Below are 17,192 nucleotides of genomic sequence, written 5' to 3'. Positions count from 1 at the left end.
ACATTGATCACAGAGAGTTTGTTTATTCACGTTCAACTGCTATTTGTGATCCACAGGTGCTTATTAAAGGGTTCGGAGTTCATCTTAGAGACCTGTGCAATTCCACGTCCCTGGAGGAATTCGTGACCATTGCCGATGAGGACGTGTCTCAGCTGACTCAAAACATCATCTGTCAATCATCTGCTCAATGGCTGAACAACGCAGAGAACCACTTCCTGTCCAACTTGGACTTCCTGAAGCCAATACGTGTAAGTAAAGACCACTGTTAAATAATTAACCTCTTTCATAGGAGAACGTCTTGTTTAGTTAATTTGTTGATGTAACAAGACCTAGAATAAAAGATTAAACACATTTTCAAATGTTAATGATTGCTTGAGTGTTTTATGTCCCATATATTTCACATAAAAGTTGCTTACTTGAATACAATTACGCCACAATAAGCACAGGAATTCGCCAGTACAATAAACCAATTAAACTCAAACTAGGGCAAGGGTATATTTTTGTAATATGGACAGTGAACTTTGCCAGGTCTTCAAGCTCAACAGAATAACATTGTGGTCACATAATGGCCACTTTTATATAATTTGCTTGTGTAAATCTGAATATTATTATTCAGAATATTTGTGCATAAAAAAGGATTCACAGTGGCCATCAGCCAAGACTCGTCACATATTGATGTCTTTGTGTATGTTCGCTTTAGACTGACTGTTTTCTGTTTTTTGTGTAATGAGATTTCAAGATACCATGTCACTACTATCTTTGCACAGCAATTTAGTTATGCAAGCAAGAGGACAATGAGATCTTTGACATGTGTCCTCTAAATCTTGACAGTATCGCCCAGAGTTGCCCACTGTATGTGGATCACACGCTAATTTACATTGCCCTACACAGCTTAAAATCACAGAAATGCTTAATGCATATTAATGCAAATGTCTTTACACGCAGGGCTTGACATTAACACAAATGCGTGCATTAACAGCAGTGGCGTTTAACGCAGTCCCTCCTACTAGCCACGTTGGCGGGTTGAATTTTATGTATAATATATACATTTTTCAATTGTAGTCTTTTAGGAGGGCATGTGAAATAATAAACTTAAGTTCAGTGTAGTGCTTTCAAAAATATAATATCTGATTATTGAATATTGTTGATGTTACAGGACTTGATTTTCGCCGTGGGATTGCCCGTATTGCCCATAATTTTACTCATTTCTTCAGATTTTGTTCTCACACCCAAAGTGTGCGCACATAAAGCCGCCTCTCAGTACTAAATTGAGTTATTTTTCGCTGCTTAAACAGTCAAATACACACAAAATAATGTCAAAATATCAATCTTGGCGAGTATTCACATAAACACAGTCAGTTATGTTTGTGTATGTACACAAAAGTGAATGTATACAATTGAGAAAGAAAACATGTGTAGCAGTATAATGTGTATAGTGCGTCAGAAATTAAACAACAAATTATGAGATCAGTTTTTCATCAGAGCAGTTTTTCTCCATGGTATCGATGTCAAAATCCAGTGAAAGCGCAGAGTAGCTAATAACTTTGAAAATATGTACAGTAAAATACTCTTCAAATGTACAGTTTTTGAAGCTAACCCCTCCCCCCCACAAGTCATCCTATAATTTACAGTTAAAAAAACATAAATTGACATTCCCCAAATTCTCTGTTGCCAGTCAAATTTATTGTTTTACAATTAAATAAATATGTTTGGTAACACTTTATTTTACACTGTCTGTTACACTTGCTACATGTACTTGCTATAATAACAACAGTATATTATGCACAATTACATGCAATTAGACCTAAATCAAACCCTATTCCTATAGTAAGTACACGGTGATGAATAATATTACTCAGTACTTAAATGTATAATTGTACTGCAACAAGGACGCCTTAAAATAAAGTAAATAAAATCAGTTATGTACATTTTATGCTACATCTAATTAGGTTTTATGCTACATCTAATGTTGTTAAATGAATGTTTATTGCGTTATTTTTGTAACCATGATGGTGTTTAGTATTTGTGCCTTCTAAATCTGTAAAATGTGTGCAATTATATGATTATTTTGAGCTAATAATGTCTTGTGTTTGATCACGCAGAAAGATGTCAAGTCCGACCCAAAGATTATCCAAGATGTTTCCATAGCAACAGACAGCCTGCTGGAGAGTTTGGGAGCATTATCGGTGGAGGTAAGCGCCCCCTAAAATATCCCTCACCCAACTTTTGGAGACCGAACTAGACACCAGGGTGAAGTGTTTAATTCCCATCCCAGCTTCCCAAATGACCTTATCCCGTATTAGACCAGTGGATCTGGATTAGTCGCAAAACACAAATCAAAAACATATACGGATTCAAAATATTTGTCTTGCTGTAATGCAATAAGAATCAACTAATATTTATATGCAATTATGATTATATTACCGGTTTTTGATGTCTAATATTCCAATCTGCTAGTCTTGGAAATAAAACACTCAAACATTTTGTACTTTGAATTGGGAACAAATGATACTCATCAAGCGTTTTGCTTTCCTCTGAATCAGTTTATAACAAGACTTTTGCTTAAAAGCGCAAAAACTTCTGTTAATAAATAGCTTTTTCGGTTAGCATCCCAAACCTCTCTGTCCCTTGGAAACCAAGGAGCTGACGCTTGACTTTTGTACCCGGTCAGCTCGGTGTTACTGCTCTCATGCATTTGGTGCGCAGAGTTGAGAAACCAAAGCTGAGTGTTAAGTGAGATAGCATCAGTAGTTTGGCCCATCACAAGACTCCCAGTTCCTGCCAGCGCTGGGCAAAAGTGCAGAGCTCGGCAAATGTTAAGTAACTTGCCTTTAGAAAGAAACAAGGACGGGTTTTTTTCATTCTCTTCTGTTTCCACATCATCACACGGGACATTTGTTGACAGGGAATGTGTCTTACAATCAATCTCTTTCTAGTAAGGCATAGTTTTATCGTTTTAAACAGAAAGAGAAATTGAGTCGACGCCAACGCTGCGCTGACCGACATTAGTTCCTCTTTGTTCTCACATAAGAGCTGAACTCCAGTAACCCTCTCTTAAGCCAGCAGCAGAGAGGTTACTTCAGGTCATGCTTTATTTCTCCAGTTTCCCTGCCCTTGTTTGCATGTCTGTCTGGCCTCCAGGGCTTCCTCAGACACCTCATGATAGCGCACAGGTGTCAGATATAACAATAGGTCTCTTCTATGGCTAACACGGCTGGACAGAAGAGAGGGAATTGATCAATCTTTCTCTAATGAGACTCCTGGATGATGTGGGCAAAGTGAGCTCGTCCTTTCAGTTGAAAATGTATTTTTTATGTTTATTTTATTTTTAGCTAAAAAAAAAAAAAAGACTAATATGTCTATATAGTTTTTATTAATTTTGTTTGAGTAATTTTGAGTTTCAATACATTTAAAGTTTTTATATTTTATTTCAGTTAATGTATTTTTTTCCAAGTAATGAAAATATTTTAAAAGTGAAATTCAAAACTAAGAATTTAATTTTTAAATGGAATATTGCGGTATTTATTATAAATGATCTATCCATGCGCGTGATTTTTTAAAATATATATGGCTCAATTTTCTTTCATTTACAGTAACTAGCGATGCACAATATATCATATTATATTGGTCGATTTATTTTCATTTTTAATGTTATCGTTAGCCGGCCCAGTAAGAAAATTTGCCGGAAATATTAAAGCTGAAAAATTATAGATTATTTCCTTTCACCTGAGATACTTAAAATGTGTACTGTTCACATGATGATGGTTTTGAATTGCAAATATGAAATCACTTCAAAAAGGAAAATAAGGTGCAACAAAGTCTGTCATAAAGGCTACATAAAATTATAATGTAAACATTATAATTGTGCGTTTATGACATAGCTTTTAATGATGAGGCTTAAGTTTTTGTAATCAGGCTCTCAAAAACAATATAAAAATTGTATTTGATTTATCGACCAATATATCGGTTATCGACGGTCAAATATAAGGAATTATCGGTTATTGTATCGGCCAAAATTTTCATATTGGTGCATCCCTAAAATTAACTCCCTCCATCTTGCTGTCATCTCTTCTCTTCTCTGAGTGACATGTTTACATGAGAGCCACCAATAGCGAACCAAAACAATTCCCCATGGACAAAATCAAGCCATTTTTAACAAAAACTCTTTAAGATGCCATTTCTCTCTGATCACAATAGGGAAGAAAAGACTATCGCAACTTCTGTTTCATGATTACTTGAATTGCTTAAGCTTTTATTTTACCGACTATACCGCTGTTACAGGATGTCGATGTCTAAAAGAACTTAGGTTCGTGATTCCTGTTGGCTGCATTTATTCCCTGCTGTAGATAATGGAAAATGATGAATAAGCAAATTAGCCCGGGAGTAAAGCTCTTTGTGTGTTCATTTCTCAGATTGGAGGTGATTTTGGGAATTGCACATGACATAAGTGTTTACAGCCCTGTGAGTCATATTGACTCATCATTTACAAACCTGACCGACTATAACCCATCTACACGTTCGAACAAGCGTTTATGTTACACTGTGTGACACCATCCATTTATTTCAGAATGAAAACACTCTGATTAGCATCATGCCATGATTCTCATAACCCATTTTCCTTTCCACATGCATCCATAAATGTGATGGAAATGTCAGAAAGTAGGTCTTTAGTCCTCTTGAGTTGTCTTTCGGTTTCATCAGGAGTATGACCGATAGTAACCTCGTCTTCAGCAGACAGGCATGCGTGAGCGTGTTTCTCTGTTCATCTTGTTGTCAGGCAAGTGGCACAAGATTCGCTTTTCATAAACTCCCTTGCATTCCTCTGCGAGCACTGGATGACCCTGAAAATGCTTATATTCCTCATCTATTTTTATGCTTTTGTTCAAGTACAACATTTAAATGTCATTATTTACTAACCTTCATGGTGCTAAAATCCTGTCTAGGCCACTTTGTTTGTCCATGCCAACTGTTTTTAGTTTGCCATAGTCTGTAAAGTGGCCGTCAGACTCAAATACAAGTCATTATTCACTGAAAGTGAAAGATAATAAGAACATTATCAACGAATAACAACTTAAATTTAGTTTGTTCCTCTGCTCTTGTATGGCTTTACGAGACTGGAAGCAAATTTCTCTTTTTGTGGTTCACATTAAAAAACAACTTATATCATGACATATGGGTGAGGAAACAATGATAGAATAAGAAGAAATAAGCATGTATCTGTTGTATTATTATTATAACTATTATTATCTTTGGGTTTAGTCACAATTAGTAACACCCGTCAGCTGACAGTGTCGACACTTCATAATAATTACACCCTGTGATGCACAGAGGTATAATGGCCAAAAAATGCAGGCCGGCACGTGGACTACACACTTCAAGACTCAAAAACAAGACATTGAGGATGCATTCTTGTTTTTGTAACAGGACAGCGATTAATATTAATCTCACTCTTCCCTGAAGCAGCTGTAACAATGAATGACGTGCTTTGAAAGAACTGAATAAACACAGTCATTATGTCATCCGGTGTGCCGGGATGTTTGCATTTGTTTTCCCATCATAAGGCTAACCGTTTCAAACATTTCTTTAGCATAAGCAAACGTTTTGTGACAATTTCTTCACTTCCTGATAGTCTTGATAAGATGTGTTTTCAGTGTTATTCATTATATCAGTCTTATTCTGATAGACTGTATGGCATTTAAACCTTTAAAATAAAACTATTTCAAACTAATACAAACTGAAAAGCTTAAAGATGGCTTTCTGGCTAGGCTTTCTCAAGCCAGCATCAACATTTGTCTTCAAACTTTACTATCCAGTTTGACATTGTAGTAACTGTCCAGTTTTGTCGAGTATTTACAAAGTTGATTATGTCTTAAGTGAAGGTAAACAGTTGGGAGAATATCAGATGTGTATCAGTGTATTGGATCCGTGCATTCAGCCTTAAAGTGACAGCGGCTTTGTAAAGGGCTTTGTAACTTTTATACAAGTATTTAAATTAGGTGGTCGTATGCTAGCATGTCAAATGGAGCATCACTGACTGGCTTAAGCCATGATGACAGTGTGCATTCATACAACAATAATAAAATAATGCGTTGACATAAAAAAGGAAATGTACTTTTGATACTTAAGTACTTTTGAAAACAAATGCTTCTGTACTTTTACTTAAGTAAAAATCAGTTTTTACAACTTTCACTTTTAACGGAGTAATATTTGACCAGTAGTACTTTTACTTTTACTCAAGTAATGAAGTTGTGTACTTTGTCCACCTCTAGGCTTTAGCGAGTTCATCGGCTCTGGCCGAGCTGTCATACAAACTAAATGCTATTGGCTATTTGAAAAAAGGGGAGGGGCTGCTCGATATATCCTGCCCTGTCTTCCTGTTTCAGGAAATTACATCAACACATTGAATAATGCTGATTGATAAAACTTGGCTCATTGTTTCTCAGCTTATCAGTATGAAGAGCTGGCGGGACATGCGTAACGAGATCCTCTACCTGACGGGCAACAGCACTCAGTCCCCCAACCACATGTACCAGGCCGTGTCCCGCATCGTCTGCGGCCATCCGGAGGGCGGAGGCCTAAAGATCAAGTCCCTCAACTGGTACGAGGATAACAACTACAAGGCCCTGTTCGGCAGCTATGGCAACGACAACGACAGCGAGCCCGTTTCGGCTTACGACAACTCCTCCAGTGAGTGAAGCCCTGTTTCTCTCTTCATTTGCCAATGCGTGATATGTCACGTACCCTACTAAACTGTTTCAAAAACTTGCCATCTCTCCATTAGCGCCCTACTGCAACAACGTGATGAAGGGCCTGGAGTCGAGTCCCATATCCCGCATGATTTGGAGAGCTCTGAAGCCGCTGCTCATGGGAAAGATCTTGTACACGCCAGACACTCCTGCCACCCAGAGGATCATACAAGAGGTCAGGAGATTGAGGAGTGTTACACAAGCTCATTACTGTATGTCAAAGCACTGTTGACCAGGTTTCTGTCAGTCAAAGATTTGAACACACCTGCTCATTCTGTATTATTATTTTATTTTCAAATATTTATTCTAATCATCAGATCATGTCATGATGACACTAGTCATCAGAACTAGTGTTATTTAATAGTATATATATATATATATATATATATATATATATATATATATATATATATATATATACACTATTGCTGTCAAATCGATTATTGCGATTAATCGCATCTAGCATAAAAGTTTGTGTGTGTGTGTGTGTGTGTGTGTGTGCGCACATATTATTTATTTACAAACTTTTGTTAGATTAATTGATTTGACGGCACTATTAGTACGTGTTATATTCCATTTTTCATCAGTTTTTTTATTTTAAGTTTTAGTGATTTTGTTATCTGCTTTAGTGTTGGTTTTTTAATTTATTATTTTGCTTCATTTTATTTTTATTTCTGTGTTAATTTTAGTAAGTTTAGTACTTCAACTCACTTTTTTTAGTTAAATTAGCTGCCAAGGCAACATTTCAATTTTTTCATCCTATATTTATATGATATTTTATTTTGACTTTATATCAATTAATTAAAATATATAAAAAAGTGAAAATATTTCATAGATTACCTAAGAAAGTTGCCATGCACTTGTTGATGCTTTTCACTGCACAATATAGTTTAAATTAATCTTTAAAATGATTGATTAAACGTTCAAATTAACTTAATTTCATATTATTGAAACCTACGTAGACAATTTATATTCATCCATAAAAAACATTTCAAGTATTGAAACAGAAACCTGTAGATCAAGGTTTTGAATTTCATAAGAAATAACATTTTAGACAACTATACCCATATTTGAGCAAATTTCTGAAATATATACAATATTTTTTTATATATTTTGTATGATATCCATACAATATATATATATTCCAGCAATCCCCAGCAGTACCTTAAGGTCCTCCAGCTGAAAGGCCTGGGTCTAGAGGACCATCCTAAAGCAGACGGCAGGAGTTTCAGGCCGATTTATGCCCGATTTACCCCTCCCGACATTCTGAGAAAAAAATCTGAAAACCTCCTGATCTGGTCACGGACACATCGGGCCGTCCCGACAATATCAAACATGTTAGTACTTCCACAATAGCCAGTCAGAGACAGGTCTACAAAGAGAAGAAAGTGACGTAACTTTTGAAATGGCGACCTTGAAACAACAAACAGCTGGACAGCGGAGATGGAGGAACCGAAATGTGGCAACAACACGACTGCCTTTAAAATGTCTCCTCATATAATGGCCACAGCAAGTTGCCGTGACACAGTATCCATTTTGTTAACATCCGCTTTCCCGTGAGATCATGTGAGGTGCTAAATCTGGCATGACAATCTGAAGAATATCTTATAGTGTGTGCAGGTTTGAGATTTGGGAAAGAAGAAAATCTGTGAATATTCTCCTTGTGTGTGTGATGCCACCAGATTTCACAGTTGGTTAGGATTTAAAAACTCCTGTAGTTTGAGCCCGGCTTTACTGTATCCCTATTTCTTTCAGGTCAATAAGACGTTTCAAGAGTTCGGCGTGCTCAGGGATCTTGGGGGCATGTGGGAAGAGATGAGACCCAAACTCTGGAGCTTTATGGAGAATAGCGAGGAGATGGACCTAGTGCGGGTGCGTCACACACACACACACACACACACACACACACACACACACACACACACACACACACACACACACACACACACACACACACACACACACACACACACACACACACACAGACACACACATTAGGTTTTTGTGAATTGTGGGGACTTTCCATAGGCGTAATGCATTTTATACTGTACACACACACACACACACACACACACACACACACACACACACACACACACACACACACACACACACACACACACACACACACACTTTCTGAAAGCAGAAACCCTCTTGAAACAAAAGACACTGTTCCTGTTATTCTGTTAGTCACGTCCGAGCACATGATTTTTCTGCTAGCTCAAATTGTGATCTTCACACTGCCACCTTTTGGACGCAAGCGGCACTGCATTTTAACCTCACTACTGAACTCACATGGCACACAACGTGTGGCACTCTGCAGGATGCAAACTTATTAGTGGAGATCTTCAAACCCTTGGAGTATTAGAAGGACCCATTTGTGCCTAAACGAATTAAAAAGTGTGTTACGTTAGGTGTTTTGCTGCCATAGGCACAAAATGTATGACTTCATGTCACATTTCTATGTGCATGACTTTCATGCAAGGTTGTGCAAAAAAATACATTAAAATAAAAAATAAAAAATGTAGATTAAATTAAGAATAAAATGTAAATAAAAATAAATAAACTAAATAAACAGTACAGTGCAATAATGAGTAGAACAAATTATTAAACTTATTTAATTATTTTCCAAATCATATTTTAGACATCTTATTTATATATACATCACATTTTTAACAGTATATAGTGAGATGGGTGTTTAATAAAGTAAAATATAAAATAAATATGGTGAGTATTATTGTTTATTATTTACTTGTGATTCTTGTTGGGAACTGGGAAATGATTAATATTATAGTTAATATTCATTGTCCAAAAAAATCATATATGAATGCATAAATACAATATACATAGACACGTTCACGCGATACATGATAGACAAATGACGATTTTAAAAAGACTACAATTTAAATTAAAATAAATCTAACAGTACAATGCAATAATGAGTAGAGAAAACATTAATAATAAAATCTTTATGATCTTTATAAGTGTTTTATAAATATATGATATAGTATATTATATAGTATTATAAGTATATTATAAGTCTATTATCTTTATAAGAGTGTAATACAAAAAAAATTATATGATGTCAGTTTTGACATTTTGTTTTTGTTTACATTTTTTAATGCACTGGTTAAAAATAAATAAAAAAATAATATATCAATAATGAGTAAAACAACACTGACCTAAATAGAAAAGAAATATTTTCCAAATATATTTAATAGATTATTTTTTACTAGTGTATAGCTTACAGCTATAAGTGTGTGAGATCATTAAAAAATAATCATAGTTTTGTTTACATTTTTGTTTACATTTATTGATGCAGTAGATTAAAATTAATAAATACTAATTAGAATAAATGCATCTAACAGTACAATAACGAGTAGAAAAAGCATTATAATTTAACTTAATAGAAAATAAATATCATCATTTTTTTCACAGTATATGTACAGGTGTGTAATAAAAAAAATATTTTATCATAGTTTTGTTACATTTATTGGGTCACCAATTTATAATAACAGAAGCAGCGTGTCTTTTACAGTCGCTACATAATATTGTTGTATGTATTGAATAAGTGAATGTGATTTTCCCTAAACAGACGCTCCTCCAGAACAACGCTAGCGCTCGCTTCATTAACGCCAAGCTGAGCGGGACAGACTGGCGCGTGGAGGATATGTCCAGCTTCTTGGCCAAGGCTTCGGAGGACACACGTCCTCATGGGACAGCGTACACCTGGAGAGAGGCGTTCAACGAGACGGATCAGGCCATCCAAACCATCTCTCGGTTCATGGAGGTACACATATACACAAACCAAACGCTGTTCATCCACTTAAAAGTGAACACAATGGCTTGATCTCATTATGGTTGAGCATAGATTACGTCTAGTTCATTAAAACGCCATCAGCGGTGTTACGTGGGGATCTTCTGATCTCTGCTAATCAATTTAATGCTTCTAAGAAAACTGAATGTTTTAAGTGCCAGTCTTATTTTTCTGGGTCAGTGTGTTGCCCTGTCAGAAAGAAACAGTTCTCAGTTCTCCAATAAATTACAGTAACAAATCAATTATGCCGCACTTCAACAGAAAACCACCAAAACAGGTCATTCCAGCTTAAAGTCAGCTGGATTGACTTTTGATTTAGGGCCAGATTTCATAACAGCTAACAAACCCTCTTGGCGTTAAAAGACATGCAGTGATAAATTAGTGCTGAAAAGGCGCAGACAGAGTTGTTTTTGCGGCTGACCTTATTGCACATGCATTGGTCGGCGTTTCCCTTTCAGACGCTAAATTTATGGGAGGAGAGTGTTTACATGATTCACACAACGGGATTTACTAAGGTTTGTGCTAGTCAGTTTACTGGTATTTTCAGCATTATTTAACACCCAACAAGAGCATGACTTAAAGTAACACTCCACTTTTTTTGAAAATAGGCTCATTTTCCAAGTCCCTTAGAGTTAAACAGTTGAGTTTTACCGTTTTTGAATCCATTCAGCCGATATCTGTATCTGGCGGTATCACTTTTAGCATAGCTTAGCATACATCATTGAATCAGATTAGACCATTAGCGCGCACTCAAAAATGACCAAAGACTTTCACTATGTTTTCCTATTTAAAACTTGACTTTTCTGTAGTTACACCATGTACTAAGACCAACGGAAAATGAAAAGTTGCGATTTTTGTGTGTGACCGATATAGCTAGGAACTATCTTCTGCGTAATATCACTGCTCTGCTGCACCCATGGTACGGCGGGAAAGTTCCCTGATTATTACACAGGAATGAGAGAATAGTTCCTGTGTATAATCGGTTTAAAAATCTAAACTTTTCTTTTTCCGTTGGTCTTAGTACATGATGTAACTACAGAATAGTAAACTTTTAAATGTTATCTTTGAAAAAATAAAGTCTTTGGTCATTTCTGAGCGCGATGCTAATGGTCTAATCCTATTCAATGATGTATGCTAAGCTACGCTAAAAGTGCTACCGCCAGATACAGAGATCGGTAGCCTGACAAGCCAGACCCACATCAAGATGTTTGGTCTGGAAACTCACCATTGACGGCTCAATCCGAGGGGCGGATAAACGGTTGTCTTTCAAACTCCCTCTGCACGCGATAGGATATCGCTACAACCAACCAGAGCAAGGTAAAACAGAGCTTGTTGATAGATTAAACATTCACCGTATCCGGTCGGCTAAACTCCGAAAACATCTTCCCTTTTTAAGAATGACTTCAGTGCCTTCTGTGTTCTTTTCTCAGAGAAAAGCTTAACTCCAAGTCTTCCAGAGTCGCGGTCAAAGCTGATTCGAGAGACCGCCGCCGTTCGCCAGTTTCTGTGTTTACTAGAAGCACGCAAACACAACTCGGCCGTCGTCATTATGGCCCCGCCCGCCGACTCTATACACGATGTGATTGGCCCATCCAGATTGTGAGGAATACAGCTCAGAAGGGTATTGAGAGTTCCTAGACGACACTTGCGGGCAGATTAAATTTGCTGCCGCTAGGGTGTGTCTAGATTTCTAGGCTAAGAGATCGGCTGATTGGATTCAAAAACGGTAAAACTCAACTGATTAACTCTAAGGGACTTGGAAAATGAGCCTATTTTGTTCCTTTAAACCAGATGCTAATTTGCGCTGCTCTTGGATGATTATGGAAAGGATCCGGCGCGTCTGTGTTCTTTCATTTGTGTTGTCAGTATATCACTCCTATCTTTCCATCTTCTCCTCCCATCTGCGCTTTTATGGGATTGCGTTCTAATGCTAATTTGCCCTGTTTATCAACAACAACAAAAAACGGGTCTAGATTATTTGATTGCCAGGAATAAGTATCATTGGCTCAACCTGACTCCGACCGCTTTCTGATAAACATTTTTATTTTTCTCCTCTAAAGTGTGTGAACTTGGATAAGTTGGAGCCGGTGGCTAATGAAGAGCGCTTGGTGAACAAGTCCATGCATCTGCTGGACGACCGCAAGTTCTGGGCAGGAATAGTGTTTCCTGACATGCAGGCCAACACGTCTGATCTGCCGCACAACATCAATTTCAAGATACGCATGGACATTGATAATGTGGAGCGCACTAACAAGATCAAGGATGGGTACGACAAGCTACATTTTTCTAATCGTGCTACAAATTCGTCCGTGGAGCTTCCGTGTGGAGAACATGAACATTATGGCTAATGTTGTGATTGCGTTTGCTGTAGATATTGGGATCCCGGTCCTCGAGCCGACCCGTTTGAGGACCTGCGGTACATCTGGGGCGGCTTCTCCTACCTGCAGGATGTGATTGAACACGGGATCATACGAGCTCTGACGGGCAGCAAGGAGAAAACTGGAGTTTACATCCAGCAAATGCCTTACCCCTGCTACGTGGACGACGTGTAAGAAATATTGTTGCTGCCTTTAAATTAATACTCTGTACATTCATGATTAGTAAAATTTAAAAGGCAGCTTTATATATTTATGCATAAAGACCCAATTTCAATTTGTACTGTGGCAAAAGTAATATTAATATATTATTTGAAAATATTTAATTCCTATTACACACTCACTGTAGTATTGTTAGCTATATCATTTATTTATTTATACTTTGTGTTATTTATTTATTTAAATCTTTTTCATATTTTTTTTTAAGTTATAATCATTTTGTTTTACTTATTTACTTATTTTATTAGTTTATTTATTTAAATAAATAAATGTATTATTTATTCATATATTCTAATACATTTTTTGTATTTATTTAGTTTTTTTTATTCATTCATCTAATTAGGTGTTATTGATTATTTGATTGATTGATTGATTGATTAATCCATTTTTCTAATCTATTTATTTATTTTTAATTAAATAAAAAATATTTTATTATATATTTTCATAATTTGTATTATTTATTTGTTTATTTTGTTATTTAAATCTTTAAAAAAAAATCATATTATAATACATTTTGTTTCTTTTTACGTATTTATACATATTTTTTTATTCTTTATTTAAATCAATTATATATTTTAATATTTGTATTCTTTATTTGTTTTGTTATTTAAATCTTTTTAATTATTATTTTTATATTATAATTATTATTTTATTATTATAACAAATGTTGTATCTTTTTATATATGTGTAAATATTTTTTATAGTTTATTTAAATTCATTTTTATTATTTATTAACTGTATATATTATAATATTTTATTTATTTATTTATTTATTCATTTCAATCTTATTATGTGTTATTTATTTATTTAAATATTTTTATTTATTTTTATTTTAACCTATTTTTATAATTTTATTTAAATGCATTATTATTTATTTTAGATAAAATATTTATTAATTCAGTCAAAGGCAGCTGACTGCTAAGTTATCATACCAACTGAAATGCGGCGTGTTTTGCCTTAAGTGAGGTATCTTAAGCAGACATCTTTCGGATATCTTTGATGCTGATGGCGTAACCTCCTGTCTCCTCTGCTCTAGTTTCCTGCGGGTAATGAGCCGCTCCATGCCCCTGTTCATGACTCTGGCCTGGATGTATTCGGTGGCCATCATCATCAAGGGTGTGGTGTATGAGAAGGAAGCACGGCTCAAGGAGACCATGAGGATCATGGGTTTGGATAATGGCATCTTGTGGCTGAGCTGGTTCATCAGTAGCCTGATACCCCTGCTCATCAGCGCCGCCCTACTGGTGCTCATCCTGAAGGTGTGTACTGCGCCGTTTATTTAGTAAAAATATAACCCTAACAGCATACGCTAAACCCTGTTTCATATTGTGCTCAGATGGGGAATCTCCTGCCGTACAGTGACCCTGGTGTGGTCTATTTGTTCCTGGCCTCCTTTGCCGTTGTGACCATCATGCAGTGTTTTTTGATCAGCACGCTTTTCTCCCGGGCTAACCTCGCCGCGGCCTGCGGGGGCATCATATACTTCACCCTCTACCTGCCCTATGTGCTGTGTGTGGCCTGGCAGGATTACGTGGGCTTTGGCGCCAAAGTAGTAGCGGTGAGTGGGAATTATGTGAATTTTATTTATCTGCTCCGCATGACAATATGCCAGGGGTTATTAATACATTTTTTTATGCTATTAATACATTTTTATTTATATATTTGCTTTATTTGATTTTTTTTTACAATTTTTAATTAAAATATTTATTTTCTATGCTGTTAAATTAAGTACATGTTCTACTCATTATAGTACTGTCATGTTAAATATTTTATTTATTTACTTATTTATTTCAATATAATTTTCTTTTATAACATATTTATTTATTTACTTATTTATTTCAATATAATTTTCTTTTATAACATATTTATTTATTTACTTATTTCAACCAATTTTTTCCATTACTTATTTATTTTAATATAAATATTTGCTTGTTTGTTCAAATCTAATTTTAATGTACTTGATTGTTTTTATCTATTAAACGTTTTTAATTAAAACAATTCTTTCCTATTCAGTTTTATATATTACAGTCCTGTTAGACATATAATATATTTACTCATTTATTTTAATGTCATTTTTATTGATAGCATATTTTGACAGTGTGTGTGTGTTTGGCATGACGTCCTGAAGGCCTGTGTGTCTCTGTCCTCAGAGCCTGTTGTCTCCGGTGGCGTTCGGCTTCGGCTGCGAGTACTTCGCTCTGTTTGAGGAGCAGGGGGTGGGCATACAGTGGAGTAACCTGCTCTCCAGCCCCATGCAGGAGGACAGCTACAGTCTCACCACGTCCATCTCACTCATGCTCTTCGACGCTGTGCTCTACGCCATCATGACTTGGTACATTGAAGCTGTGTTTCCAGGTAGGTGGCATTTGGTAAAGATGTAATCATGCCTGCAAGGCATTGGATGGCTTTGCTAAGTTTCTCATGGTGTAAAAATATCAATCTCACAGGCCAATATGGCATCCCACGTCCCTGGTACTTCCCTTTCACCAAGTCCTACTGGTGTGGAGAAAAATGTGGTTGGATTTCAGCAACACCGACCAACAGGAAAGAAAATGCTGAAGGTATAGAAATACAGCCAAAAATATAACATACTGTGTGTGTGTATGTGTGTGTACTTTATATAAAATATATTTTTTTACTGTCAGAATTGAATTGATATTAATTGTAAATTCCATTTTTTTAAAGACTACATTAATATTACCAAAAACATATTAATAATTATTTAATAGTATAATATAATTAAGAAAAAAAATAGTATAATATAATTTGCTAAAATAATGCAAAATAACCTGCATTTACTATATATATATATATATATATATATATATATATATATATATATATATATATATATATATATATATATATATATATATATATAATTATTTATTTAATAATAATATTATATATAAATTATATGTATATATTATTTTGACAAATATGTTTAACCATTAACGTTATTAGTATGGCTATTGGCTGTACATTGTGTGCACACTGTAAAATCTAAATATTGAGCATAAATGCTGATATATATGGTTCGATTTATGTTCTAGCTGTATGTATTGAAGAGGAACCAGCCCACCTGGATCCAGGTGTTTACATCGAGAACCTGGTGAAGGTCTACAGCAACGGCAAACTGGCCGTGGATGGTTTGACTCTAGGCTTTTATGAGGGCCAGATCACCTCCTTCCTGGGTCACAATGGTGCTGGAAAAACCACAACCATGTAAGACAACTCAAGACAAGATCTTAACATCATCTGATGCTAATAATGCGCTGATGTTAATAAGATAAGCTCAATACTTCTTGCTTTCTTAGGTCTATCCTCACTGGGCTGTTCCCACCCACCTCAGGGACTGCTTACATCCAGGGCAAAGACATCCGCACCGATCTGAACGCTATACGCCAAAACCTGGGCGTGTGTCCACAGCACAACGTCCTCTTTAGCATGTACGTTGCCTCCAAAAACACATTTTATAAGCGCAGTTGTTTTGTGCTCTAGATCTCTAGATGTTGTTCATGTGTTTTAGGCTCACCGTGGAGGAACACATCTGGTTTTATGCACGTCTGAAGGGTTTGCCTGAGGAGAAGGTGAAATCGGAGATGGAGCAGATAGTGATGGACCTCGGCCTGCCTCATAAACGCAAATCTCGCACCAACCAGCTCTCAGGTACAGAAATTATATTGTGCAAAAGCAGTGATCCCAGTAACACGTTACTTACACTGCAAAAAAAATGCTCTTCTTACTTAGTACTTTTGTCTTGTTTCTATTCTAAATATCTAACAATTCTTAAATCAAGATGCATTTTACTGTATCAGTTAAACGACATAAGATATTTTTTCTTGTTTGGTTGAAAATAATTTCTAAATGAAGTGAGTTTTTGCTTAAAACAGGCAAAATGATCTGCCAGTGGGGTGAGAAAAATAATCTTGTTTCTGATTGAAATCATGTTCCCTGTTTCCGTCCCAAACAGAAATAAGATTATTTTTCTCATCCCATTGGCAGATCATTTTGCCTGTTTTAAGCAAAAACTCA

At 35.8% G+C, this 17,192-nt stretch overlaps 1 protein-coding gene across 2 annotated transcripts in view; it reads left to right on the top strand.

Moving 5' to 3' along the window:
• The window catches only part of abca1a (ATP-binding cassette, sub-family A (ABC1), member 1A), a 49,670-nt gene that overhangs the window by 14,128 nt on the left and 18,350 nt on the right, over positions 1 to 17,192 (top strand). For both annotated transcript variants that reach the window (XM_067440852.1, XM_067440851.1), the window contains exons 7-21: positions 57 to 248; positions 2,103 to 2,192; positions 6,444 to 6,687; positions 6,782 to 6,921; positions 8,502 to 8,618; positions 10,342 to 10,536; positions 12,624 to 12,829; positions 12,935 to 13,111; positions 14,194 to 14,416; positions 14,494 to 14,715; positions 15,308 to 15,512; positions 15,605 to 15,718; positions 16,211 to 16,382; positions 16,475 to 16,606; positions 16,687 to 16,826. In XM_067440852.1, the coding sequence (XP_067296953.1) occupies positions 57 to 248; positions 2,103 to 2,192; positions 6,444 to 6,687; positions 6,782 to 6,921; positions 8,502 to 8,618; positions 10,342 to 10,536; positions 12,624 to 12,829; positions 12,935 to 13,111; positions 14,194 to 14,416; positions 14,494 to 14,715; positions 15,308 to 15,512; positions 15,605 to 15,718; positions 16,211 to 16,382; positions 16,475 to 16,606; positions 16,687 to 16,826 (2,569 nt within the window). The remainder of the gene's footprint in view (positions 1 to 56; positions 249 to 2,102; positions 2,193 to 6,443; positions 6,688 to 6,781; positions 6,922 to 8,501; positions 8,619 to 10,341; positions 10,537 to 12,623; positions 12,830 to 12,934; positions 13,112 to 14,193; positions 14,417 to 14,493; positions 14,716 to 15,307; positions 15,513 to 15,604; positions 15,719 to 16,210; positions 16,383 to 16,474; positions 16,607 to 16,686; positions 16,827 to 17,192) is intronic.

This window comes from Pseudorasbora parva, chromosome 4 (genome assembly GCF_024679245.1).
Source record: "Pseudorasbora parva isolate DD20220531a chromosome 4, ASM2467924v1, whole genome shotgun sequence".
NCBI classification, from domain to species: Eukaryota; Metazoa; Chordata; class Actinopteri; order Cypriniformes; family Gobionidae; genus Pseudorasbora; species Pseudorasbora parva.
This window is presented reverse-complemented; position numbering and strand designations above follow the sequence as displayed.